General features: G+C 38.7%; 1 protein-coding gene across 1 annotated transcript; it reads right to left on the bottom strand.

The window, feature by feature from the left end:
* Positions 1 to 20213: 20213 nt before the first annotated feature.
* LOC101743289 (uncharacterized) lies at positions 20214 to 22569 on the bottom strand. Its single transcript, XM_004933473.5, has one exon. It carries the CDS (start codon positions 22445 to 22447, stop codon positions 21236 to 21238), a length of 1212 nt encoding a protein of 403 aa, XP_004933530.2. The 5' UTR covers positions 22448 to 22569; the 3' UTR covers positions 20214 to 21235.
* Positions 22570 to 24835: the final 2266 nt, after the last annotated feature.

Raw genomic sequence — 24835 nt, 5'->3', positions numbered from 1 at the left:
AAATGAAATTTCTCATTGAAATAACTTTGGATTAGGATAAAGATAGTCATTTTTGTCCTATGATTGTTTTGAACGTGCCATAAGGGCGAAAGACCAAAATATATATTATACAAAACCATCCTTCATGTTCAAAGAAAATTTTATTGTGTGAATAGAAAATAGTTGGTATATCTAAATATTTATTGTATTAATAGGCATTGAATATTGCGGCATTTAGTATAGATTCCTTTGCCGATAGGCTTACGAAAGAAGCGTTCGTTCGAATTGAACTCTTATTAAATTAATAGACAAAATAATAGGTTGTGAATTTTTAAATTTTTCTAGATTTTTTATAAATATAAAAAAAAAAACTTTAGTGTAACGTTCTAAACAAAAAATGTAGTAAGGCTTTTGATGGCTTAGTTTTTTCCTTCGCTAGTACCGTAAGGGGTTATTCCAGCTGCGCGGGAAATGATTTCCATTTTATACGCTTGCTTCGGTCATTATAAAAAAAAAAAACAATTTGTGTTTTTCGCTTCTCTGGATTTTAATTGGATTTAGAGGCGTGTTCATTTTGAATCGTCTCCTAAATGGTTCATTGTAATGAGACTCGTAATTTTTTTTTGACACGATGCGCTTATTACTTGTGGTAGGACGTCTTGTGAGTCCGCACGGGTAGGTACCACCGCCCCGCCTATTTCTGCCGTGAAGCACTAATGCGTTTCGGTTTGAAGGGTGGGGCAGCCGTTGTAACTATACTGAAACCTTAGAACTTATATCTCAAGGTGGGTGGCAAATTTACGTTGTAGATGTCTATGGGCTTCAGTAACCACTTAACATCAGGTGGGCTGTGAGCTCGTCCACCATCTAAGCAATAAAAATAAAAAAGCACAGCATAGCTAAGCTTCCTTTCCTATATCTAACTTCCGCTGTATAATAAAAATACTAGTTTACTGAGTATAGCGTGTATTAAAATATACTAGCTCACTTTTTTTTATTTTCGCGGCAAATCACTAGTCGCTTCGGAGGCTGCTACTTAATCTTGATTCGTCGCTTGGTATTCGTTTGAGATACATTGCGGGTTCTCGAAAATTACAACCCATGAAATGATAATTAGATTGATAATTCCATTAACTGTTTTCGGCTTTGAGTATGGTTGCAAAGCGCTTTATATTATCTATGTAATTGGTATATATATACACTATGCAATTTCTATGAATAAGTTAAAGATAAAACTTTTCTAGGGGTGAAAAAGGATATTTGGTTTAAGCAACATTTTTGCAATTTTACAGAAGAGCCATTTAAAGTTTAAAATTTGGTAAAAATAATATAACAAAAAAAAACTTCTTCAGTTATTTGAATGAGGTAAACTTAATTGAAGTTCAATTATAAACATCGAACTATTGATGCTAATAACAGTGGGCCGGATCTTCTCAGTGGGTCGCGTTACCGATCTGCGAAGCACGGCTCTTGCTAGGGCCAGTGTTAACAACACTCCCGGTTTGAGTCCCGTGAGCTCACCTACACGTCAAGGAGAAGCTGAAATAGCCTCTCAAGGCTATCAGCATAGGTAGGGAAAAAAAAGATGTGTGGTGTCGTCGGACACCGGATAGGAACGATATTCCTTATTATAAAAATATTAATTTTAAGTTGTATTCAAGGTATAAATAAAATAAAACTGGAGGTTTCGCAACAGCCCACGGTCATTTGGTAACGTGCGAACTTATTGTGGTACACTTCATTCACGGTTGTTTGCATAAGAGTTAGTGTATTGCGCAAACCAACGCTCTGAGATCGTGGTCAATGAATTATATAATAAAAAAATATGTTATTTTTTGTACATTATTACAAAGTTAAGTAGTACACCGTGTGCGTTACTAATAAAAATCTTACGTTACGGACGTTTTTCCCGGTTAGGGTACCCCTCCGCATCGTCACATAAGGAACTTCGTTCCAAAAAAAAAAGCTAACACCAAATAAAACGCACCTTTAATTCCAATGACAAATGTCGCGTGTTTAGCGCAAATGTCGCTTAAACCGAATAATCTTTCATCCATTGATTTATAATTGATATGAAATGTAGGTTTTGTTCATATTATTCTGTGTCAATTAACTCAATAATAATTGCCTTCACGTAGTAAGTTTGTTTGAGCGTGGTAATGTTAACGCCGTTTAGATGAGAACTAACTTCACTTCAGGGCCCAGTTTTTCTACCTAAGCTGATAGCCTTGAGAGGCTATTTCAGCGTAACTTTAGCTAGTAGGTAAGCTCACAGGGCTCAAGCCAGAGTGATGCTAACACTGACCCTAGCAAGAGCAGTGCTTCGCAGAATCTACCACCGGATCGTAAACGCGACTCACTGAGAAGATCCGGCGAAAAACTCAGTGGGCTGTGTCTGTGGGTTAATTCGCTCGTCGAGCCCTTCGTTGCAAGTGGCGGGTTCGACGAGGACGGTGACCGGGCAGGGCCCTCGTGACGTGCCCAAGAATCCGTCATGTAGTAGTGTGCGTAATGAAGATTGTCGCGAAAGCTTAAAACCAATTGTATTGTGGAAATAACGCCTAGGGAAGATCTTCCACCGAGCGAGTGATATTGCTCGGTAGACTGGCGATCCAATCTTGTTCGGAACTTGTATATATGCAAGCTTATCTTGAAAATGTCGCAAGCGAGATTCAGCCATCTGTCAAATACCTATCTTGTGTTGTATGATGGTTACTTTACCGTTGGTAGGATTTCATGTGAGTCCACACGGGTAGGTACCACCACTCTGCCTATTTCTGCCGTGAAGCAGTAATGCGTTTGGGTTTGAAGGGTGGGGCAGCCGTTGTAACTATACTTGAGACCTTAGAACTTATATCTCAGGGTGGGTGGCGCATTTACGTTGTAGATGTCTATGGGTTCCGGTAACCACTTAACACCAGGTTCGAGCTCGTCCACCCATCTAAGCAATAAAAAATAAATAAATTGTGAAAATAACACCAAGGGAAGATTTTCCACCGAGCGGGTGATATTGCTTGGTAGACTGACGATCCAATCTTGTTCGGAACTTGTATATAAGGAAGTTTATCTTGAAAATGTCACAAGCGAGAATCAGGCATCTGTCAAACGCGTTGTATGATGGTTACCCGCCACAGTATTTATCTGTAGCGTACTCCACGATGCTCTTGTTGAGTAAATCAGACTTTATATTAAGCTTAGCTTTAGATGAATTTGTGGTAGTGAAGTGTGCCTCTTTATCCGTATAGTAGATATTGTCGTGAGAGGAGTTTTGAAATTTAAATTATATTTTATTTCTTCTCTAAATCGTCTAGCTACATCTTGTAGACAAACCACGTGAATTTTGAACGTTAATTTCTAATGCTGACAGCTCTAGAGCGTTCAGTATGCTTAGTGTCAGTTTTTTAAAGTTCTCGATAGCGTAAAAGTTATAGTTCGAGAGCTGGTACCAATTTTTGGGTAGGTTCTTATTCAACAAACAAAATTGTCTGGCTTATTTTTTTTTCGTATTTATTAAGTATTACACTGCAACATATATAAATTGCGTATTGCCTCAAATATATTTTAGGGGAAAAAAAATAATATTTTTAAAAATGTAGGGGTTGATTTAGCCCCACTACTCACCAGCCAGGTCTGCAATTCCGTGTTGGAATATAATAGGAGAGGTATGTGACAAGTTTTCAGCTTGCCTCAAATACCTACCCAAAAATTAGTGCCAGATCTCCTACTATTAGCTCAAATATGTTTGCAGTTAGAAAAGCGCCCCTAGCGGGAAACGTAAGTAAACAAAAAAAAATTGAGTTAACTTTTACGCTATCGAGAACGTTAAATAACTCGCACTAAGCATACTGAGCACCTACGTTCAACCACGTTCAACCTACCAACTATGTTAACTCGTATTTGGCTGTAAAAGAAAGTTCCCGACGCCCAAAATGACAAAGAGTTCTTATTATACATAATATACATACATATTAAAATAAATTACGCGCAATATAAAGATAATTAAAACAAAAGTCATGTGGCACTCGGGAACTGCCGCGGTAAAGCTATTGCACAGCATTTTTTATCAACTTATGCAATGATAATTAGACAATAATAATTTAATATTAAAACAAGACCACGATATATCTATAAACATTAACAAAAGAAAATATTAACTGTCCCCTTCACACTCATAAGCTAGAGCGCGCGAAAAAGAGAGATGCGCAGACTTTTCAAGATGCGCATGCAGTGTGACGTCACACCGCACGCTTATTCACAAGCGCAACGTGTGAATGTGTTGAACGCGAGCTACATGATAGGCGGAGCGGGGGTGTTAGATTTTATTTTCGTTACGGAATTTCTTGATTCGGTCGCCGCGCTCAAAGCCCACGATAAAAGCTATGCAATAGCTTAACATAAACATTTTAACGGCTTTTCGCTTCGTGAACGACTCCAACAATCTATTATCATTCTAGAATGTTCTTCGTTGATTTTGAGAAACCACAAACTAAACATAATTTCACAGAAGATAAATTGTCATAGACGCAAATCTTTAGCTGGTTTTATTTAATTTTAATTCATTCAAATTCAAATTCAAAATCATTTATTTCAACTTGGATGTCAGCATAACACACTTGTTGAATGTCAAAATATAAATGAAAATGTACGACATAATATGCGACATAATATAGCAAAGATAAATTCTTTGATGGCTATTTATATCAATGTTCTTAATTTGAGATGTTACAACACTATGATTAATGCGTATGTGGAAAATAATACGCTAATTTCAAAACGCTTTTAAAACAGTTCTAGAAAAAAAAAATGGCAACGAAACTATTATATTAAGAGAGGGTTAAAAATAATTATGTTTTACGCACTAAATTAAATTCGCATTGAAATCAAACATTGTTTACGTGTTTCAATCATATTTCCAGCACTAATAATTACGGACTTCAATTCACTAACCTTTTTGGATATATGGAATGTTCTTAAGCTTCTAGAAGTAATGTTCCATTTGGTATTTACAAGGTTGTTGTTAACAAGATGATAGACTAGTTAAGTTATATTAATTTTGTTATGCACCGATATTTAATTACATCTAGAACCCGATCATTGGTTTGATAGACGAATAATAGCTACGTAAGAAGGATATCAAACCCGCAAAATTATAATTTGCGTAATCACTGGTGGTAGGACCTCTTGTGAGTCCGCACAGGTAGGTACCACCACCCTGCCTATTTCTGCCGTGAAGCACTAATGCGTTTCGGTTTGAAGGGTGGGGTAGCCGTTGTAACTACACTGAGACCTTAGAACTTATATCTCAAGATGGGTGGCGCATTTACGTTGTAGATGTCTATGGGCTCCAGTAACCACTTAACACCAGGTGGGCTGTGAGCTCGTCCACCCATCTAAGCAAAAAAAAAAATCCATTTATATATCGTCGCTGTCAAACCAAAATCTGCTATGTGCAAAAACTCTATTTTCAATTAACGAGTAAAAACATTCGTATAAGCATTTATATGAAGGTGAATTTTTAAGAACTACATATGAGTCGTCTATTATCAAAGGTGGCAATCTGTGCATTTGGACAAAAAAATGTTATCGATATGTCAATACAAATTGATTTGAATATAATCGTCTCCTTCAAAGAATACGGTTCAAAACCTGCATTAAATAAAGGTTAATACTTAACCTGTTAGTTATCTAAGATGTCGTTCAGAAGAGTTTTGTGACTGCCAATGGAATACAAAGTCAATAATTCGTTTTTCTGATTTACCAATAATTGTCCAAAAGTCACATTGCCGGCTTTGATAATAGTCGACTCATATATCAAATGAAAGCTATAGATAAATATTAAAGTTATAAAAACATAAAAGTTTTTTGTTATACGGTAGATAGATAGGGCTGTGAACTATACGAAAAGGTCAAAAAGTATAAATCTCAAAAAGTGCACATAGCAGATTTTGGTTTGACAACGACAATATTTTCAAAATTTTAAACATAATTAATGTGAATTTTATTTAGTGATATTCACTTTTTATTGTATTATAGTTCCTCAGAAAATTTACTATATATAGCATTTAAGATAGTGGAAGGCTTTAACTAGCTTAGTGTCTACTTAAAAGACTAGATTGTACAAATATATAGTGTAATTTCTAGAAATAGAGAAACTAATATATCAAATCTCACATCGTTTTCTCGCATTAAAACTGTATAATCTCAAAACTTACTAATTTTACAGGAGAGTGTTTTATAGGTTTAACATGTGATATTTTTAATATCAATCATCTTTGCAACATTTATTTTTTGTTTTTTACCAGTTACATTATCTGTCTTTTAAAGTTTATACATGATATATCATAAATTTAATACATCACATTAATTTTGTTAATAGTAATCAAAACATAAGTAAACTAAAAAAAAAAGTAAAACTAAACTACGCTCTTTTGACAGTATTTATGAGAAAAATACTGGTGATACCAAATGATTCCGCATGCATGTTCACTCAAGTTCGAATATTTTTGTAAATTGTACACTTTTAATGCGAAAAGACGACATTATTCTGACTATACTGAATTACAACGAAATGTTTCTCGAAACTATTTATCCGAATTTTATGATGTTATTAATTTATTTTTCACGTATCTCTTGTCGGGAATTTGAGTTGTTAATTTGAAATAAATATAGTGCGCATGTACCCACACCATCTTCTTCACCACTCTTCTCCATACATTCTTGCCGATAAAAATATTTGTTTATAAAGCTTTTTTTATAAAATGGTTATAAAATTTTTGTCATAAATATCAAATTTTCCTCTGTTTATCAAGCGATTTTTTTTGTTTATTAGCTATATTGACGAGCTGTAGGTACTTGGCGTGTTCGATTCTCTTTTTGAGAATAGTTTTGTTTTTTTATCTATGCAAAATGTTAAAAGGAAAATCCATTACATAAAATGATCTTTAGACGTCAGTAAATAGAATTCCGCGACCAAGAGTACATCATCACAAGTAAGTCATCATTCTCCTGCCCTTCTCCCAGTCACCTGTGGTTGGCGCAACATATTATCTCCATCCATACTCCTCTATCATATACCATTTCTTCGCTCACTCCCCTCTTATACATATCGTCTTTCACGCAATCCATCCATTTCTTCTTAAGTCCACCTCTTCCTCTACCTTGTCCTTAATAGTACAAGTAATTATTGAACACAAAACTTTTACCTTTAGTTTTTTGAAGTGAAACTTCCTTATCGGCGTTGGAAAAAAATTTACCGTCACATTTTTCGGTTACGCGTCACTTTTTTCCGTTACGCGCCATCTGTTTTGTATTCATGTCTATGATAATAAAATCCTTTTGTTTAAACTTTATCTAATTTAACTTTTTTGTATTCATGTCTATGATAATAAAATCCTTTTGTTTAAACTTTATCTAATTTAACTTTATTTAACCAATTTCTAGAAAGTTGCATGTAGATCATTTTTCGAAAAATAAGGCCATAAACAAGTTTCACTTCTTACGTGTGTACACTAGTACACGCACACATTTTTTTAAATGAACTATGCGTGTCAACGATTTCTTTATTTAGTAATATTCTATGTATAATAATGAATGAATTCTAGAGAAAACAAAGAAACATGTAACGCCGATTATTAACGCCTGAAGTAAATAAATAGATAATTTTTTGAAGAAATGTTTCATTTCATTTATTGGTTCAAATAGTGGATAATATGAGTTCTAATTCTCAGTTTTTACAGTACATCGGCTGGCGCACTCTTCAGACTGAAACGCATTACTGCTTCATGGCAGTAAGCGGCCGGGCGGTGGAACTTACCCGTGCGGACTCACAAGAAATCCTACTATAGCAATTTAGGGTTGTTGCATGCTTAAGGTTGCATGTTTAGACTGATGAGTGATGATTGTAGGAGCAGAAATACGCCAAATAAAACTATCTGTAGTTTTGCAACTAAGTATTTACACACTGGCATACTGGCACATAGGCACCACCCTGCCTATTTCTGCCGTGAAGCAGTAATGCGTTTCGGTTTGAAGGGTGGGGCAGCCGTTGTAACTATACTTGAGACCTTAGAACTTATATCTCAAGGTGGGTGGCGCATTTACGTCGTAGATGTCTATGGGCGCCAGTAACCACTTAACACCAGGTGGTCTGTGAGCTCATCCACCCATCTAAGCAATAAAAAAAATTGAGGGTTTTTATTTTATCGAGCTCCCAGTCTCTGAGTGCTATTGCATACTTAAGGATGCAGGTAGACTGATTAGTGAGGATTGTAGGAGCAGAAATACGCCAAATAAAACTATTTGTAGTTTTGCAACTAAGTATTTACCTACTCACTGGTGGTAGGACATCTTGTGAGTGCGCACGGGTAGGTACCACTACCCTGCTAATTTCTGCTGTAATGCGGTAATGCGTTTCGGTTTGAAGAGTGGGGCGGCCGTTGTACTGTTAAAAGTGAGACCTTGGAACTCATGTCTCAAGGTGGGTGGCGGCATTTACGTTGTATGTCTATGGGCTCCGGTAACCACTTAACACCAGAGGGGCCGTGAGCTCGTCCACCCATCTAAGAAAAAAAATAATTATATTTTCAATAAGAAGAGTTCACGGAGGTCTTCTATAATAGGGGAATATAATCGGGTGTTAAAAATGAAATCTGACATCTGTTACCTTGGATTTTTATTTCGACTTCGAGAGCATGAACATCGTTTATATTGTAAGCATAGGTACAGATGCTGCTTAAATAAATGTGACGCATGTATATAACTTTAGTACCGGGTCATCGTAAATCGTAAATTAACCCCCAGACACAGCCCACTGAGTTTCTCGCCGGATCTTCTCAGTGGGTCGCGTTTCCGATCCGGTGGTAGATTCTGCGAAGCACTGCTCTTGCTAGGATTCGTGTTAGCAACGTCGTCAGGTTTGAGCCCCGTGAGCTCATCTACTAAATAAGGTTACGCTGAAATAGCCTCTCAAGGCTATCAGTTTAGGTAGGAAAAAAAAAACGATCACTGAAATTAATTTTAATTTAACCGTATTCTGCTCGACAGTAGATGTCGCTACTTTTATCCATTTGATGGGATGAATAGCAATGAAAATACAAATTACAATTTTATATAGATGCGCTGCTTTCTTGGCATCAACACAAAACATTAAAGAAACACTACTTAGTTTTCTGAAGCACCGCTAGATGGCAGTGATTTCAATTTGTAGTTACATGTTAGTCTAGAATAGAGGGCGGTACACGCCAATCTGTTATTTCAGCCAACCAGACAACTGACTCCTGACTCAGCCGCTCAGCCGACTCAGTCGTTAACCTTATTGTTGAATGAATCAAATAATTCCTTGAAAATTATATGTTCACCTCGTTGCGCTATTGTTTAGGCCAAATTCAATACGTACTAGGAGAGCATTAATTTTGAATTTATTTTAGGATAAAACCATATAGGATTAATCTTCATTTGTATCTTTATTACACTTTATCATTAGACGCTTATATTTAAGATAATAATTAGGCAGTGATTTTTTTTCCTACCTTTGCTGATAACCTTGAACCCACCAACTTGAAGCCCCTACAAGTCCTTCGATCCCGTTTTTGCAGGATGCCGTCGGAGCACCATGGTTCTTAAGATCTCCATGATGACCTGGAGCTTGACTCAGTAAGTAAACCTACTACTTACTACTAACTTAACTTACTATATACTTGTATCTACAGTCGGCATCGTTGCGCGACTTTCAAAAGGCGGCACGACATGAAAACCCTTTTGTTGCGGTCGCCGGGAACATAATATGTAAAGAAAAACCTTTATTAGTTAAAACTATTTACTTAAAAAAAAATGTTCCGTCCCGTAACAGTTTGTTCTAAAATACATATTTATTTTATTATTATTATTTTTATTGTGAATAATTTCTTTTCTTATTTTTTATTCTCTGAGTACGTAACGCGACACAATTTGGTTTATATGTATTATTCATTTCTTATTTTTCTTGTACTGGGTCTGCGACATATTGTGTGTATCGGAATGCACCATTTCCGTGGGAAATGGTTCTTCGGCGCGACACTAGCGCCACCACATGCCTGCCTGTTAGTGCGCCAAAGAAACAAAAACAGAGTTTTTCGCGCGAAGCCGCTGTAGCCGCATTGGCACGCGCATTATATTTAAATAGTGTGTAAAGTTCCCCCTTTCATATAAAAAACTGGAATATAGTGACAGTGACCTATGACTTTCTACATGTGAAGGATAGATGAACTGATTCTGACGGCAATACTCATCCTCGACCAGGACCTTCGGACGTGGTTGCGGGACGATTCACGGTAAGTCGTCAGACCTAGGCCATATCCTAAACAAAAAAAAAATTTTTTTTTTAAGAGGAATACAGTAAACTCTTTTGTAAAGTTTATCAATACAGTAAACTGTTAATTAATAAACTTTACAAAACTGATCTTAATAAACTTTACAAAACTGATCTTTTTTACTGAATGACAGACTTCAATGCATGACACTGAAGAAAAATCTTTTTTAAAAAGCAGGTAAAGACTTTTAACTAATACAGGTTAATCTTTACTTGTGTATGTGTGTTGACCAATTGTTTACTGTTTAATTTTTAATATTAATTTTAAAGGAGATTAAGGGCTTTAATTGTTGTTTTCTTATTATATCACAGAAAACAAAATTAGGTTTTTTTATAAGAAATTTTATAAGAAATACTCCACGTTATACATAATGATATATATATATTTTTTTATTGCCCTTGTAGGCAGACGAGCATACGGCCCACCTGATGGTGAGTGGTTACCGTCGCCCATGGACTTCAGCAATGCCAAGGGCAGAGCCAAGCCGCTGCTGACTACCGCTTAATACTCTCCACAAGCCTCGCTTGAAGAAGGACATGTCATAGCGCTCGGGAAACACCGTGGAGGGGAGCTCATTCCATAGCTGGATGGTATGTAGCAAAAAAGATATCTGGAAACGCACTGTGGATTACCGCAGTGGCTCCAGGTAGTATGGATGAACTCTACTACGGTGGCGGGCGGTGCGATGGTAAAAACGAGACGTTGGTATCATCTCGAACAATTCCTCAATGATATAAGATGATATAAACGCTTTGCACAATATTTTCACATCTGTTTTTCAATATCCTTTATCACGACTGTATTCAATACACCAGTGTGCTTAGTGCGAGTTTTTTAACGTTCTCGATAGCGTAAAAGTTAACTCAAATTTGTATGGAGTTGGAACGTTTACCTAAGTTAGCCGCTAGGAGTGCTGTTACAACTCCGTACAAAATTGAGTTAACTTTTACGCTATCGAAAACGTTAAAAAACTTGCACTAAACACAATATAATATGAATGCTCAATCTTTCTTTTTTGGTACTGTCCTTAATTAAAATATGTCATTGACACTTGTAGATTTTATTCACTAAATACTCTTCAAATCAAAACTTATCAACGAAACACGATCTCAAACGATAAAAATATTCTGAGCGACCTACTTCACGCGATGAGGCGTGATAACAAATATATATTAATATTATTAATATAATTATTATTATATTTATAATATTATATTAGTATTAATGAGCGAACCTAAGATTTTTTCACGGAAAATGTCTGTACGACCAACCGCTACCCAGTGGTCAGTGTCGCCCATGGACATCAGCTATCCAGGTTTACCTTGTCTGAAAGCACCGCGAGGCTTATTCCGAATGGCAAACAACAACAAAGACTAATGTAAGCTTATAGTGGAAGACAAAAGCGGCTGGGGGTCGCAGTGATGCTCTTTAACTATTGCTTAGGTGAGTGGACGACCTCACAGCCCACCTGGTGTTAAGTGGTTAGTGGGACCCATAGACATCTACAACGTAAATGCGCCACCCACCTTGATATATACGATCTAAGGTCTCAAGTATAGTTACAACGGCTGCCCCACCCTTCAAACCGAAACGCATTACTGCTTCACGGCAGAAATGGGCGGGGTGGTGGTACCTACCCACGCGGACTCACAAGAGGTCCTACCACCAGTAATGAAGTTGAAGGGGCTTAAATTCCTTAAGGGCTAAGCGTCCTTGCTCTGAAGAGTAGGGGCTAGCTCCAACAGCATCCGGGCCATGGTTCTAGATTAGATGGACCTTTTCTGAATCATTGCAATCGTGTGTAGTATGTATGTTGTAGTTTTCTTTTATTACTGTGTCCTTACTAACTTATTTTTAAGAAATAACCGTTACTAACATTTATATGGATTATTATCTGAAATAAAGAAATTAATAAAAAATAAAAAAATTAACTAAAAAATTTAAGAAAATGAGTTTTATAATATGTTCTTTAAACTACTTAAAAATGTGTATACTATCAGTTTATAAAATTTAGTTTTTAAAATAAAAAAATAAAATTTTTAGTTAGAAAAGGACAAAGTACACTTTCCGTCTCTTTTTTAATCAATACCATACCATATTAAGGCTTATAGTGTTAAAAGTTACATTTTTGGCGTTTACCAAAAAACAAGTTTTTTAGATTCAGCCACTCAGTTCTAAGGGTGCGATATTATTTTTCTAAAATCACACCGACAAATAACTAAAATTGTTTAGAGCTTTATATGAAAACATTCCGGCTAGTAGGTATAAGCAATTTAAAACCGTTTTGGCTTTGTGCAAACAATAATACGACTATGTGAAATTCACTTCCCGTATAGTGAGTTTTCATTATTAAAACCGTGTATGTGGTTACGTAATGCGAATTATTTTTAGCGTCTACCATTAGTGATGAGTGTCAACCCTTCCCAGAATTTCCTCCTTCCCAGAAATCGTATGTCTTCATTTCCACTACTCGCTTCGATTCTCGACTGTAACATATCGAAGGTTGAAAAATTATTTAGTCTAAGCGACATTTAACTTTTTTTTACCCCCTACCTATGCTGATAGCCTTGAGAGGCTATATCAACTTCGCCTTGATGTGTAGGTGAGCTCACAGGGCTCAAACCGGGAGTTTTGCTAACACTAGCCCTAGCAAGAGCAGTACTTCGCAGAATCTACCACCGGATCGGAAACGCGACCCACTGAGAAAATCCGGCGAGAAACTCGGATTCGACGAGAACGGTGACCGGTGCTTGAGGTACCTAAAATCACCGTTACATATACGACATTTATCTTTGTAATTATAGGTGCGTTTTATTTGGTATTAGCATCAACACATTTTTAATTGAACTTCAATTAAGTTTACTCCATTCAAATAGCTAACAAGATTTTTTTGTTAAGATATTTTTCCCAAAATTTTAAACTTAATATGTTTCGGGGCCTCCGTTCTTACCAACATTAGAAATCATACGGCTGACTGACAACATTACAATAATAAATCAGTGACCGAATGTTCTAGTATATTAACAGAGACTAAAAATCAGATTACACAAACAATTATATTAGCGGTTTCCTTATCTTGTTCTCACAACCTCACAACTAGTTTGCGACGCAGAAACATTTCAAACTACTAATACCGTTTAAATTGATGCCTAATAAAATTTATTTTGAGCATTTCTATATATACCTAGTCAGGTCATAAATTCTGTCACATGCTTAATGTAAAATAATTGAAACAAGTTTATTCATTATGTAACCATTCATATACCAAAATGAACTTAACAAAACATAGATTCTTATGACACTAAAGTTTATTCAAAATGACCTCCGTGATTTTGAATACAGGCCTTCAATCTGCGCGGCCAGTCGTCTATCGCAGCACGAACGAGGTCCATGTCAATATCGGCGGCTGCCTTAATCAAGGATGTCTTGAGTGACTCCAAATTGGGATGAGGCTTTGAGCACGCCTTTTCCTCCAAGTGTTGCCATATCTTGTAATCTAACCGATTCAAATCTGGACTGGAGGAGGGCCAGTCTTCGTGCCGGATGAATTCGATTTCACGCGCCGCCAGCCAGTCTTGTGTGCTCTTCGCTCTATGAGCTGGCGCCGAATCTTGTTGGAATACCCAGTGCCTGTTATTGAACATGGTATGAGAAACAGGTTCCACAAGGTTCGTCAGGACTGTATTTTGATACACATCTGCATTCGTTTTTACACCTTTCTCACAAAAATGTACCTCTGTTAAGCCCCAATAAGAAACTCCCAACCATACCATGAGCGAGGATGGAAAATGACCTCGTTGGACACGCGGAATACGGTTGCTCGCTTCTTCACTACTGTGTGCGTACACCTTATCATTTTGTTTGTTGTAGCTCTCTTCTACGGTAAAAAATTTTTCATCCGAAAAAAGAATTTCCCGATATTTTTTTCCCGCGTACCGCTTCAACAAAGCGCGGCATCTCTTCAGTCTCAGGTCCATTAGACGAGCATTCCAACAATGTCCTGTTTTTCTTCGATACGCCCGAAGCCCTAAGTCTTCATTTAACACCCTTTTCACCGTGGTTCTGCTTAACCCCATCTGAAGGGCCAACAGTTTCTGCTTACGTTTGGGATTTATTTGAATTCGCGCCTTCACAGCTTTTACCACTGCTGGAGTCCTAACAGACCGAGGGCGACCACTTCTTGACCTGTCATCTACACTAGAGTCTTCATTGTATCGTTTGATGGTACGATAAATGAATCTTTTGGTTATATTCAAATTTTTCAGTATGTTAAAAATTTGAATTGGCGCGTAACCGCAACGATGCAACGCAATAACTGCAACACGGTCTTCTTTAAGCGTCCACTCCATATTTAAAAATGAGTAGAATTCTAAAAGTATACATTTTTATTTTCATGAACAATTCGAAATTCGAATTCAATAAACTTTTTTGTGGCCAGCATTCTAAAAGAAAAGTTTTTACTGTGTGACAATACTTATGACCTGACTAGTTACTTACAACGAACGTGTAAGTTTTTCAAATTGTTTACATGACAACTTATTACGTTTTGTTTTATCTCTGAGCGTGAGTGTACGTCGGTAATAAAAGCCATGAAACTGTGTTTTAACAGTTGTACAAAGAAATACGGAAAAATATTAAAATAAATGACGGATTTATATTTTCACGTCTGCTTGCAGACCACTACGAGGGCACTTGATATCATCATGTAAGTGATGTGTAAGTGTTATAAAAGGCGACTAAGTGATTCGTCGATGAAGGAAGGAATTTTGATTACCTACGGTTGATTACTTGAACATACGGAGTTACACATTCCGCTTGTTTTAATATCGAGCAAGATCGAGGGACTGCTGATTAATAAATAGCCTATGCAGCAGGCACTTGAAAAGAGAAAAAAAAACAAATGTAATGATATAAAATATATGTAATGATAGTGTTAGATTTTTTAAGTTACTAACATAGATTATAAGTAACTCTTACTAACAAAATGTTATGATTTTAACAAAAAAAAACTGAAATAAAGTCTAAATAAATAAAAAATATTATTTTAGATTATCAAAGAAGCTTACAATATACCTGGTACTAGCTATAATTTTAACTTGTTCATCCAAAATTCCAATGAAAAACAGCAATAGCAGCATTTTCTCGCCATGTTAGTATTTCATCATTCTCAGCGTCCCTCGTTTAAAAAATACCCCTGTATCAAATCAAATCAAATCAAAAAATTTTTTTTTAAAATCAAAAAATTTTTATTCAACATAAATGAAAGTACATACTTGTTGAACGTCAAAAGAACTACCGCCAATTCACAAGAACTAGCCTCCGTCCTGAGAAGAATTGGCAAGAAACTCAGCGGGCATGTTTTTTTTTTTTTTTTTAATAAGCAATTATTATTTATTAATTTTTTAATATTACATTTTTTTTTTTTTTTTTTTTTCTTCGTCTTTAGTCGTTCACACAAGCTTAACTCGACTCCACTCAACCTCCAAATTTTGAATTCAAAATGACTTATTACTTTATGTTAGAACAGATTGATCAAGCCTAGCTATCAGCTAGCCATTGTTTTTATTGGTCCGTTACAATCAGATGTTTTTCAACCGGTTTTTTTTTGTATGCATTTTCAGATGGACGGATTTTATGGAACTTTCACAAACTATTTACTTTATTACTGATAGTATATATTATTTAATCTTATCTATTAGTATCTTCTTTGTTATATGTGTGAGCTCAGAGTCATGAAGGGTGCTTGTAAGCAAATGTTTATTTATTAGCTCGAACAACATGTGTTTCAGCTTCAATTGTTTTTCGATAGACAGTCATGATTAATAATGTTATTGGAATTATTACTAAAAACAAAAGCGACCTAATTTACGTGCCGCAAATTTACATTTGAAAAAAGATTTAGTTCGATATAAGTCATACGGAAACGATTTCGTGATCAAACCAATACATATTTAGGGGTTTTCACGACAAAGGGAAGATCTTCCACCGAGCGGGTGATATTGCTCGGTAAACCGACGGTCCGAACGTTGTTGTTCGGAAGTTGTACATATGCAAGCTTATCTTAAAATTATCGTTAACGAGATTCACCTTCGTATCTTTAGTCGTTCATTCGAGTTTAACTCGACTCTTTTTTTTTTTTTTTTTTTCTCGGGCCGGGGGCCGAACCTCCTACGAGATCCCCGCGCCTAGGGGGCGCGCAGTGTATGTGAGACTCAACGATCTGCAGGTGTTGAGAGCAGATCGCGGGCCCAAGGATTTTAGGGCCCACCCACTAAACGACTCCCCTGCACTCTTACACCCGACGTCCGATCTCCGTCCGGGGTCAGAACCCGTTCAGAGTAGGGGGGTTCCCGCGGTCAACACTACAACCAGACACGCGGCGCCACCCCGAGGACGCCCGACCGACGGGTCGTCGAGGCGATAGTCGACGACCAACGACGTCAGTCTCCGCGGTACGGCGGCCCTACCAGGCCGCCCGGGCGGTGCCGCTGGTGTTCCGGGATACCCCGCTGGGCCAGAACCAGCCTGCCGGGTCGGAACGCGATACACCGCCGACCGGGTTGCTCTTCAACAGTATGTTCGGCGACGACAGCGACGACGAAAATGCGGACCGCATCGCAGTCCGCAGCCGCCGACGCGCCGTCCCGTCCTCCTGGTGCCAGCGCGCTAGTGACGGTAGCGTGCGGCGCAGCCTCAACCCCCTTAGGTCGCCCCGTGACCATCACCGGGAGGAGACTGCCTCCTCATAGGGGCTGGAGCTGGACAAACGCCCTCCTCCGAACCCCGGCTCGACGGCGGCGGCACGGCGCCGAGAGGGAAGAAGAGCTCTCCCTCTCCCGTTCCGCCACCTCCTTCTGCGAGATGGTAGACTCGCAGAAGTCGAGCATCGCCTGCCAGGACTCGTCGCTGCCGAGCATCGTAGCCACGACGGTCGGAAGCGATAAGTCCGGTCCTATTTTTGCAACGAGGACGCGGCGCTGCTCCGCGAAAGCGGGGCAGTACGCGAGCGTGTGCTCCGCCGTGTCCTCGTTGCAGCCACTGCAGTGGTGGCACTTCGGCGTCGGCTCCCTCCGGGCGACGAGGTGCAGGTAGCGACCGAAACAGCAGTGTCCCGTGAGCACCTGCGTCGCCCGGAAGGTGAGACGTCCTCGGTCGCGATTCACCCAGTCCGAGAGGACTGTTTGAAGCTTCCGCGCTCGAACTTCCGCCGCGCCAGGACGCGGCTCCCCCCTGGAGCGGAGATCGCATCGCCACGCGTAATCCGCAGCGAGCGCCTCCGCTTCCAGGTCCCAGGGAGGCGTCCCAGCTAGCACGCACGCCGCCTCGAACGAGACGGTGCGGTATCCACGAACCGCCCTGACCGCAATCGCGCGCTGCGGACGTCGCAACGCCGCAACGTTGTCGCGGGTCAGGGCGTGGCACCACACGGGAGCCCCGTACAGTGCCATCGACCGCACCACCCCCGTGTAGAGGCGGCGCACCACCACGTCAGGCCCCCCGACGTTCGGCAACAGCCGACTCAGCGAGCCGGCGGCCGCCATCAATCGGGGACCTAATCTCTCAAAGTGAGTGCGGAAGCTCCAACGACCGTCCATTACGAGACCGAGGTACCGTAACCCGGTCGCCTCGATCTCGACGCGAACGCCTCCGATCACAAGGTGGGCCCCCTGAGGCGGCGCTTTCCGGGCCCCGTGAAACAACAGGGCCTGGGATTTATCGAGCGCCACCTCCAGACCGAGCCTTCGGATCCTGCCAATGACGAAGGCCACCCCCGCGCAAGAAAGACGAGCAGACTCGCGCAAATCCTTCCCCCGGGCCACGACTAAAGTGTCGTCCGCGTAGCAAACTATACTCAGACCCGGGAGAGGAGCGCTAAGGGCGCCCCGCAGAACCCAGTCATAGCCGATGTTCCACAAGAGAGGGCCAAGGACCGACCCCTGTGGAACACCGCGCTCGACGGGGAAGCGGAGCACCGTCCCATCGTGCCCGGTGCACACGACCGATCTATCCTCGAGGTAGGACCCGATCAGCCGACGGAGATACGCAGGGACGCCGTGATGAGTTTAACTCGACTCGTCTCAACCTCCAACGCGAGCTTCGGTATGCTTGATCGTAAAAATAACCTCCACTCAAACGTCCCTCGAAAATTATCCTCGCCGGAATGCAGTAAATGAACTGTCAAGTCAAGGTACGTCGCAACGTACGTCCCGCTGCCTCGATTTTTTTCCCTACCTAAGCTAATAACCTTTAGAGGGTATTTCAGCGTAACCTTAACTAGTAGGTGAGCTCACGGGATTCAAACCGGAGTGTTGCTAACACTGGCCCTAGCAAGAGCAGTGCTTCGCAAAATCTACCACTGGACCGGAAACGCGATCCACTGAGAAGATCCGGCGAGAAACTCAGTGTGTCTATGGGTTAATTTACTCGTCGAGCCCTTCGTCGCAAGCGACGGGTTCGACGAGGACGGTGACCGTGTTTGTGTTGCCTAAAAGCACCGTTTATGGATCGGGAGGATCCATAATGACGTGTTTTGGGCGACGTCGACTGTTTACCAGTGCCTTGAAGTGGGACGTTTGAGAAGTTATATCCACAACCCAACGTGACCTTTAAACACGATCAATTAAAGACTAAACTCCGATGCGCTATTTGCTGTATACATACATCAATATAGAAGCGGACAAACATAAAATAATTAGGTAGGTACATACCGTTTTCTCTTCTATTTGTCCATTGATTTTTTTTCTATTTACTAGCTGTTGAAGAAATTTAATGTTTTATAAAAACTGGCAATAGTGGTGTTTTAAGTCAAAAATAAAATGAAAACGAAAATATGATACATACCATGAATCTAAATCTTCAGTTTCGGTAATTAAAGTCGACTTTCGGTCATCAAGCGAACATAGGTTACAGACCTCGATCTTATGTCAATATATTTAAAGGCGAAATTTAAAAATTTAATGCAATTCAATACTTTTTTCACTCACTATAGAATTTAAATATTCTACATAGTTATCATTTTTACTACAAAATTTCGAAGTTTTTTTTTGCATTTATTCGTTTTTTATGCTGATGTCTTAACTATGATTTCACTCATGATTTAATTTACAAAGTTTACCATTTTTACTAAAAGAAATACATCGTTTGCAGTGTGAGCTTAAAAGGTTACTTATCATCTAGGACAGTGATTCTCAACCACTGTTCCGCGGCACTTTTGTGTGCCGTGAAATTTCAAGTGTGCCGCCAAATTTTGCCAATATGTAATGATGTTAATATTATTAAATTATATCAAATATTTTTTTTTATTATTAGCTTGTAATTAATCCCTTTTTAAACGTTTAAATATTATTAAAGCATATATTAGTTTATTTCGTATATTTAATGGTTTTTTATAAACGTTTTATGCAGTGTTTTAGAAAGTAAATAGTTTAAATCTTTTTCTTTGTGTGCCGCCAAATTTTAAAATCGTTTAATGTGTGCCGCCAAATTTTAAAATCGTTAAATATGTGCCGCAACAAATAAAAGGTTGAGAATCACTGATCTAGGATCTACGATGAAGTTGCATTCCAGGTTCAGCTCAACCTTTCTCATGATATTTAATAACCAAATGCTCTTGCGATACTAGGTGAACATCGGTAATAAATTAAATACCACATAAATATTATTTATTGTTTTTTGCATCTGTAGGTAGAGTAAATAAGCCGGCTGTAAACAAAATGAGAATATAGTCATTTATTTCTCTCTCTCTCTCTCTCGCTTTCTCTCTACTGCCAGCGTTAGAAAAGGATGAACGATGTTTTAAAATTCGTGCTGTTTGTTGAGCAATACGCACGCACACTCGCTCACTCGCACACAACTTGGCCGCCATTAAAAAAAAAATTAAACATATAATTTTTGTAACAAGTGCAATTTAAATTTATTAATAAAATATTTTCCAGGGTTCAAGTAATACAAATCTATTTATGGATTTTAATATTAAAATTTGTTTTAACAAATCCTATGAAATATGCTGCTCGATTAAATAAGTACAATTAACTACTAACTAACAAAATTATAAGTATAATTATGTAGGTATGAAGAATGGTAATTAAAGTATCTGCTATAATCTAAACGCATTATATTAGTATTGGAAAAAATCCAGACACGAATATAGGTTATTTTTCAAATACTAAATATGTATAATTATCATTATAAACAAGGGTGGTTCAAAAAACCCTGATTTTACCGTCGAAATCAGACATGGCGGATTTTTTGTCGTTTTTGACAACATTAAAATTCTTCATAACTAGCTGCTCGTCTTAAAAATAACCATAAGGAAAAGATGATCTTCATATTTTTTATTTTTTAAATACACACTAATATTGAACCACAGTGAGACTATTTCTCCGCCATATTTGAATTGCATCATTCACAATCCATCGTTTAAAAAACAGATTTTGCAAAAACCTGGCTAGTTTTTGTTGGTGTTTTTGAATTCATATTTTTTTAAACTCGGTTTCATTGTTTGACGAAGTCAGAACACGTTCTGTTGGTTTTTATACTACCTACACTTAAATTAACAACAGCTTCAAACGCTTGCAAAGTTTAATGGGAGCTGCTATTTTTATGAGTGTTCACAATTAGACGAATATTTGTTTAGAAAAAAATTACACTCACCGCATTTAGATTCTATGCACTCTTGTCGTATTCAAATAATAAAAATTAGGATATTTTTTTAAATTCATTTTGGTTCAAGGGTTACGACCATAAAGTTTAAATTAGATGCTACTTTCGATAGACAATATCCACGAAATAAAAACTTCTATTTTACCGATCGAGCTTAATAGTGCATTCTGGAAGTTTCTTTTGAAAAAACTTTTTTGTTTGATGACATATGAAAGATACCTACGCATAAAGATTTCATTCACATAATATTACATTATCATTCCGACCATAACAACTGCCAACATTCCAATGGATAACATGTTTTTACCCGACGAATTCTTTTTTAATGATTGCACTGCGTAATTTTGCAGCACTCCGCAGGGTATGGCCTTCCTCATATTCGAAGTTTGTGTGATCCTGATGATGTAACACTGCATCCCGGGAGTCACGTCCACTGGTTTACCCTTCACGTCTAAGGCGTTGACGACTGTCGTGTTGGACACTGTTGTTGTCACGGTCGATATGGTGTTCACGTTTGCAGTGGCGTTCGCATTTGCAGTCGCATTCGCATTTGCATTTGCGTTATCGGTTGCATTGTTTGTAGCGTTCAGCGGAACTAAAGTACCGTTTGGAAGCATAGCGTATATCACAGGTCCTGGTGCGATTGTAGTTGTTGCCACTGCGGGCGGCTCGACTCCATTGGTTGTATTCACAACCGTTGTGTTCGTGACCGTCGTCGTTACGGTCGTCGTGTTGCTGGCGGCGTTCTTCGTTTCCGCTTCGAAAATGAAATGGGTGATCAACTGACAATCGATTTTAGTTTCTTCATAATCCCCGTTGTCTCTCTTCACGCCGAACTTGCAAATTTCGCCCGGTTTCGGCTTGTAGGTGGAGTGGCTATGCGCGTAAGCCGTTCCAGCCAGCGCGCCGAGATTCAAAAGCGCTAATCCGGCTAAAAGCGTTCCGTATTTGCTTCCAGAGTTTTGCGCCTGGTAAACGTAGGTCGGAGGGGTTCCGTGGTAAACTGGGTAGACCATTGGTGGGCCGTGGGGCGGATTGTATCTTATTTGTTGCGGGGGACTGTAGTGATAATGGTTGTGTATCGTGGTATGGGTCGTTTTTGGATAGCTCTGTCCTCCTGAAGACGGGTAACCGTGGCTACTACTCCCTGTATTGCCATGACCAGACATGCCTCCTGAAGACGGGTAGCCGTGACTACCTCCTGTGTTGCCATGACCAGACAAGCCGCCAGAAGATGGGTAGCCGTGACTACTTCCAGTATTGCCATGACCAGATAGGCCGCCAGAAGATGGATATCCGTGTCCGCCCGACCCTGACAATCCGCCGTGACCAGAAAGTCCTCCGGACTTTGGATACGAATGTCTGCTTCCACCACCGAATCTCTTGGATGTCACATTTTGTACACTAATAATACACAAAATCACAGTAAGTTGCAATAACACAGAGCGTTTTGAAAACATTGTGAAAGTGTGTTTGTTTATAACACAAAAACGTCTAGAACAATGCGCGGACGCACAAGTACTGAATGAAGTTCGTAGATTGTAGACAACTGGTTATTCAACATGTGTTGCCGGTCTATAAAACAAATTTACTAGACTTAAAAACTATGTAGAACTCGTGTGGTGGATAATTATTATTTATTATTATTATTATTATATTATGTTCTTGAAATATTTTTTTCGTTTAGCAATAATGTCTCAACTATATTTTCTACTAAACGCATAATTGCCATGTTAAGGAAATACAATTGTGATAGGACCCGGATGTTCAACACAATGCACTATCTTCAAACTAATGCACTAGCATCTTTGAAGCGGCTCCATTAAGTAGCCTAGTGCCATTTATTCCCAGGTAAAATTTTCAAGAAGAATTGTTCGAACGGTATTTGTGCTAATTCACAGTTTACTGAGTTGTGTTACTTTTATATGATTGAAAAGTTTCTTAATAGTTTAATAGTGTCGTTATAAATGTTAATGATATAACAAAATGAATAGAATTTTAGAATTCAACATTATTTCCATGTAAAACAGACAAGAATAATATTAAAAAATATATATTTTCGAAAAATTTTAAACAAGGCAACATTCGATGCTGTTTGTCCCCCAACAACATTCGCGCGTGACGCTGCGTTACTAATTTCACTTTCATTTTGTTTGAATTTAGGCCTTAACTCAATTGGATAAGTTCTATCGATTCTTCCTCATTATCTTATTGAAACTTCAACTTTATCACTAAAGACATAAGAATGAAGACACTGGAAACATCGCTACAGACATATTTAAAAATACGCCAATTATGACAGTCTGCTTCGACAAACAGCGTTGCGAATGCCTTGAACAATGAAACCATATTTTAACAAATGTCCATAAATGTCCATATTAATGTCCATAAATGTCCAAAATGTCCATATTTTTAAATAGTAGCTCGTTTTCAAAAATTTAAAAATGCTATTGAGTTCAATCGACGCATGCGCTGTGTGCATTGCAATACTTTAAATCAATTTGACAAATCACGCGTCACCTGTTTGTACATTGATTGTATTTTAAAAATCTGTTCCGTGATCTCCAGAAGTCCTCAAAGTTTTAACTCAATTGGATGAACGAAAAGCAAACGCAACACATACAAACGGAAAACCACGAATCCTTCATTTGGAATTACCTACTTTTAACAATGTGCTTCATATAAAACTTTATACCGTAGCCGCTTCCAAAACCTGTTCTCCAAAAGTGACCTCAAATATGGGAATATCGTCGAAGTTTAATATTTTTAAATGAGTAATACGTAATTTCGTGACGGTAACACTTTCACTGTTTCAAAAGATGTCTAGTGTCAACAACTAAGGTGCCTAAATACGTCGTTATTTTTCCCCTAACAAGAGCTGTGCTTCGCAGAATCTACCACCGGATCGGAAACGCGACTCACTGGGAAGATCCGACGAGAAACTTTGTGGGCTGTGTCTGTGGGTTAATTTACTCGCCGAGCTCTTCGTCGCAAGCGACGGGTTCGACGAGAACGATGACCGGTGCTTGGGTTACCTAAAAGCACCGTTAGTGGATCGGAAGAATCCGTGATGACGTGTGGTCATTTGTGGAGATATGAAGAGATTATATTATTATAACCCACCGAGTTTTTCGCCGGATTTTCTCAGTAGAGCGCGATTTCGATCCGGCGGTAGAGCAAAGCACTGCTCGTGCTAGGGTCAGTATTAACAAATCTTCGCAGATTGAGTCCGTGAGTTCAACGTTTGCCTACGTTTGCCGCTAGGGGCGCTTGTCCAACTGCATACAAATATGAGTTAACTTTTACGCTATCGATAACGTTAAAAACTCGCAGTAAGCACACAGAGCCACACTCGTCCCACACCACTCACTGATAAGACGAAATGAATCATTTTAAATATGTTTGTTGTTGTTAAATGACACATAATGACGAATAAACACAATGGACCTACATCAGGTGGAAAGTTGACTTGGTCAACTGTCTTGACGTAACGGACTTGGATTTCCTAAGCACAATGTGATGACGTCAATTTTGACGTGTGTCTCAAGGAAAACCAATATGATAGCCGACACCGGCCGACAAGTGAGTGGGAAGGTTCACGATAAGATGGAATTATCTGAGTGTTGTGGCAAAGGCTAATATGATTGAATATGCAATTTCGAAAAGGGCACATCTCTGAAAATGTAAAATGTTCAGGAAATGAAAAAAAACTGATTTTCTAAAGCAGTGTAAAATTTAAAATATTAACCTTTGAATTATATTTTAGTGTTAATTAGCAATTGAAAATTATTGGAATTATTATAAAATGGGTGTAGGTAAGCCTCAAAACTACATGTGGTAGGTTTACT

The sequence above is a fragment of the Bombyx mori genome, chromosome 28 (assembly GCF_030269925.1).
Source record: "Bombyx mori chromosome 28, ASM3026992v2".
Classification (NCBI taxonomy): domain Eukaryota; kingdom Metazoa; phylum Arthropoda; class Insecta; order Lepidoptera; family Bombycidae; genus Bombyx; species Bombyx mori.
Note: the sequence above shows the minus strand (reverse complement) of the source record. Positions and strands in the feature narration are given on the sequence as shown.

Bases quoted from the DNA above. Each gene is read 5' to 3' on its own strand.
- LOC101743289 (XM_004933473.5), bottom strand. From the start codon at position 22,447: ATGTTTTCAAAACGCTCTGTGTTATTGCAACTTACTGTGATTTTGTGT.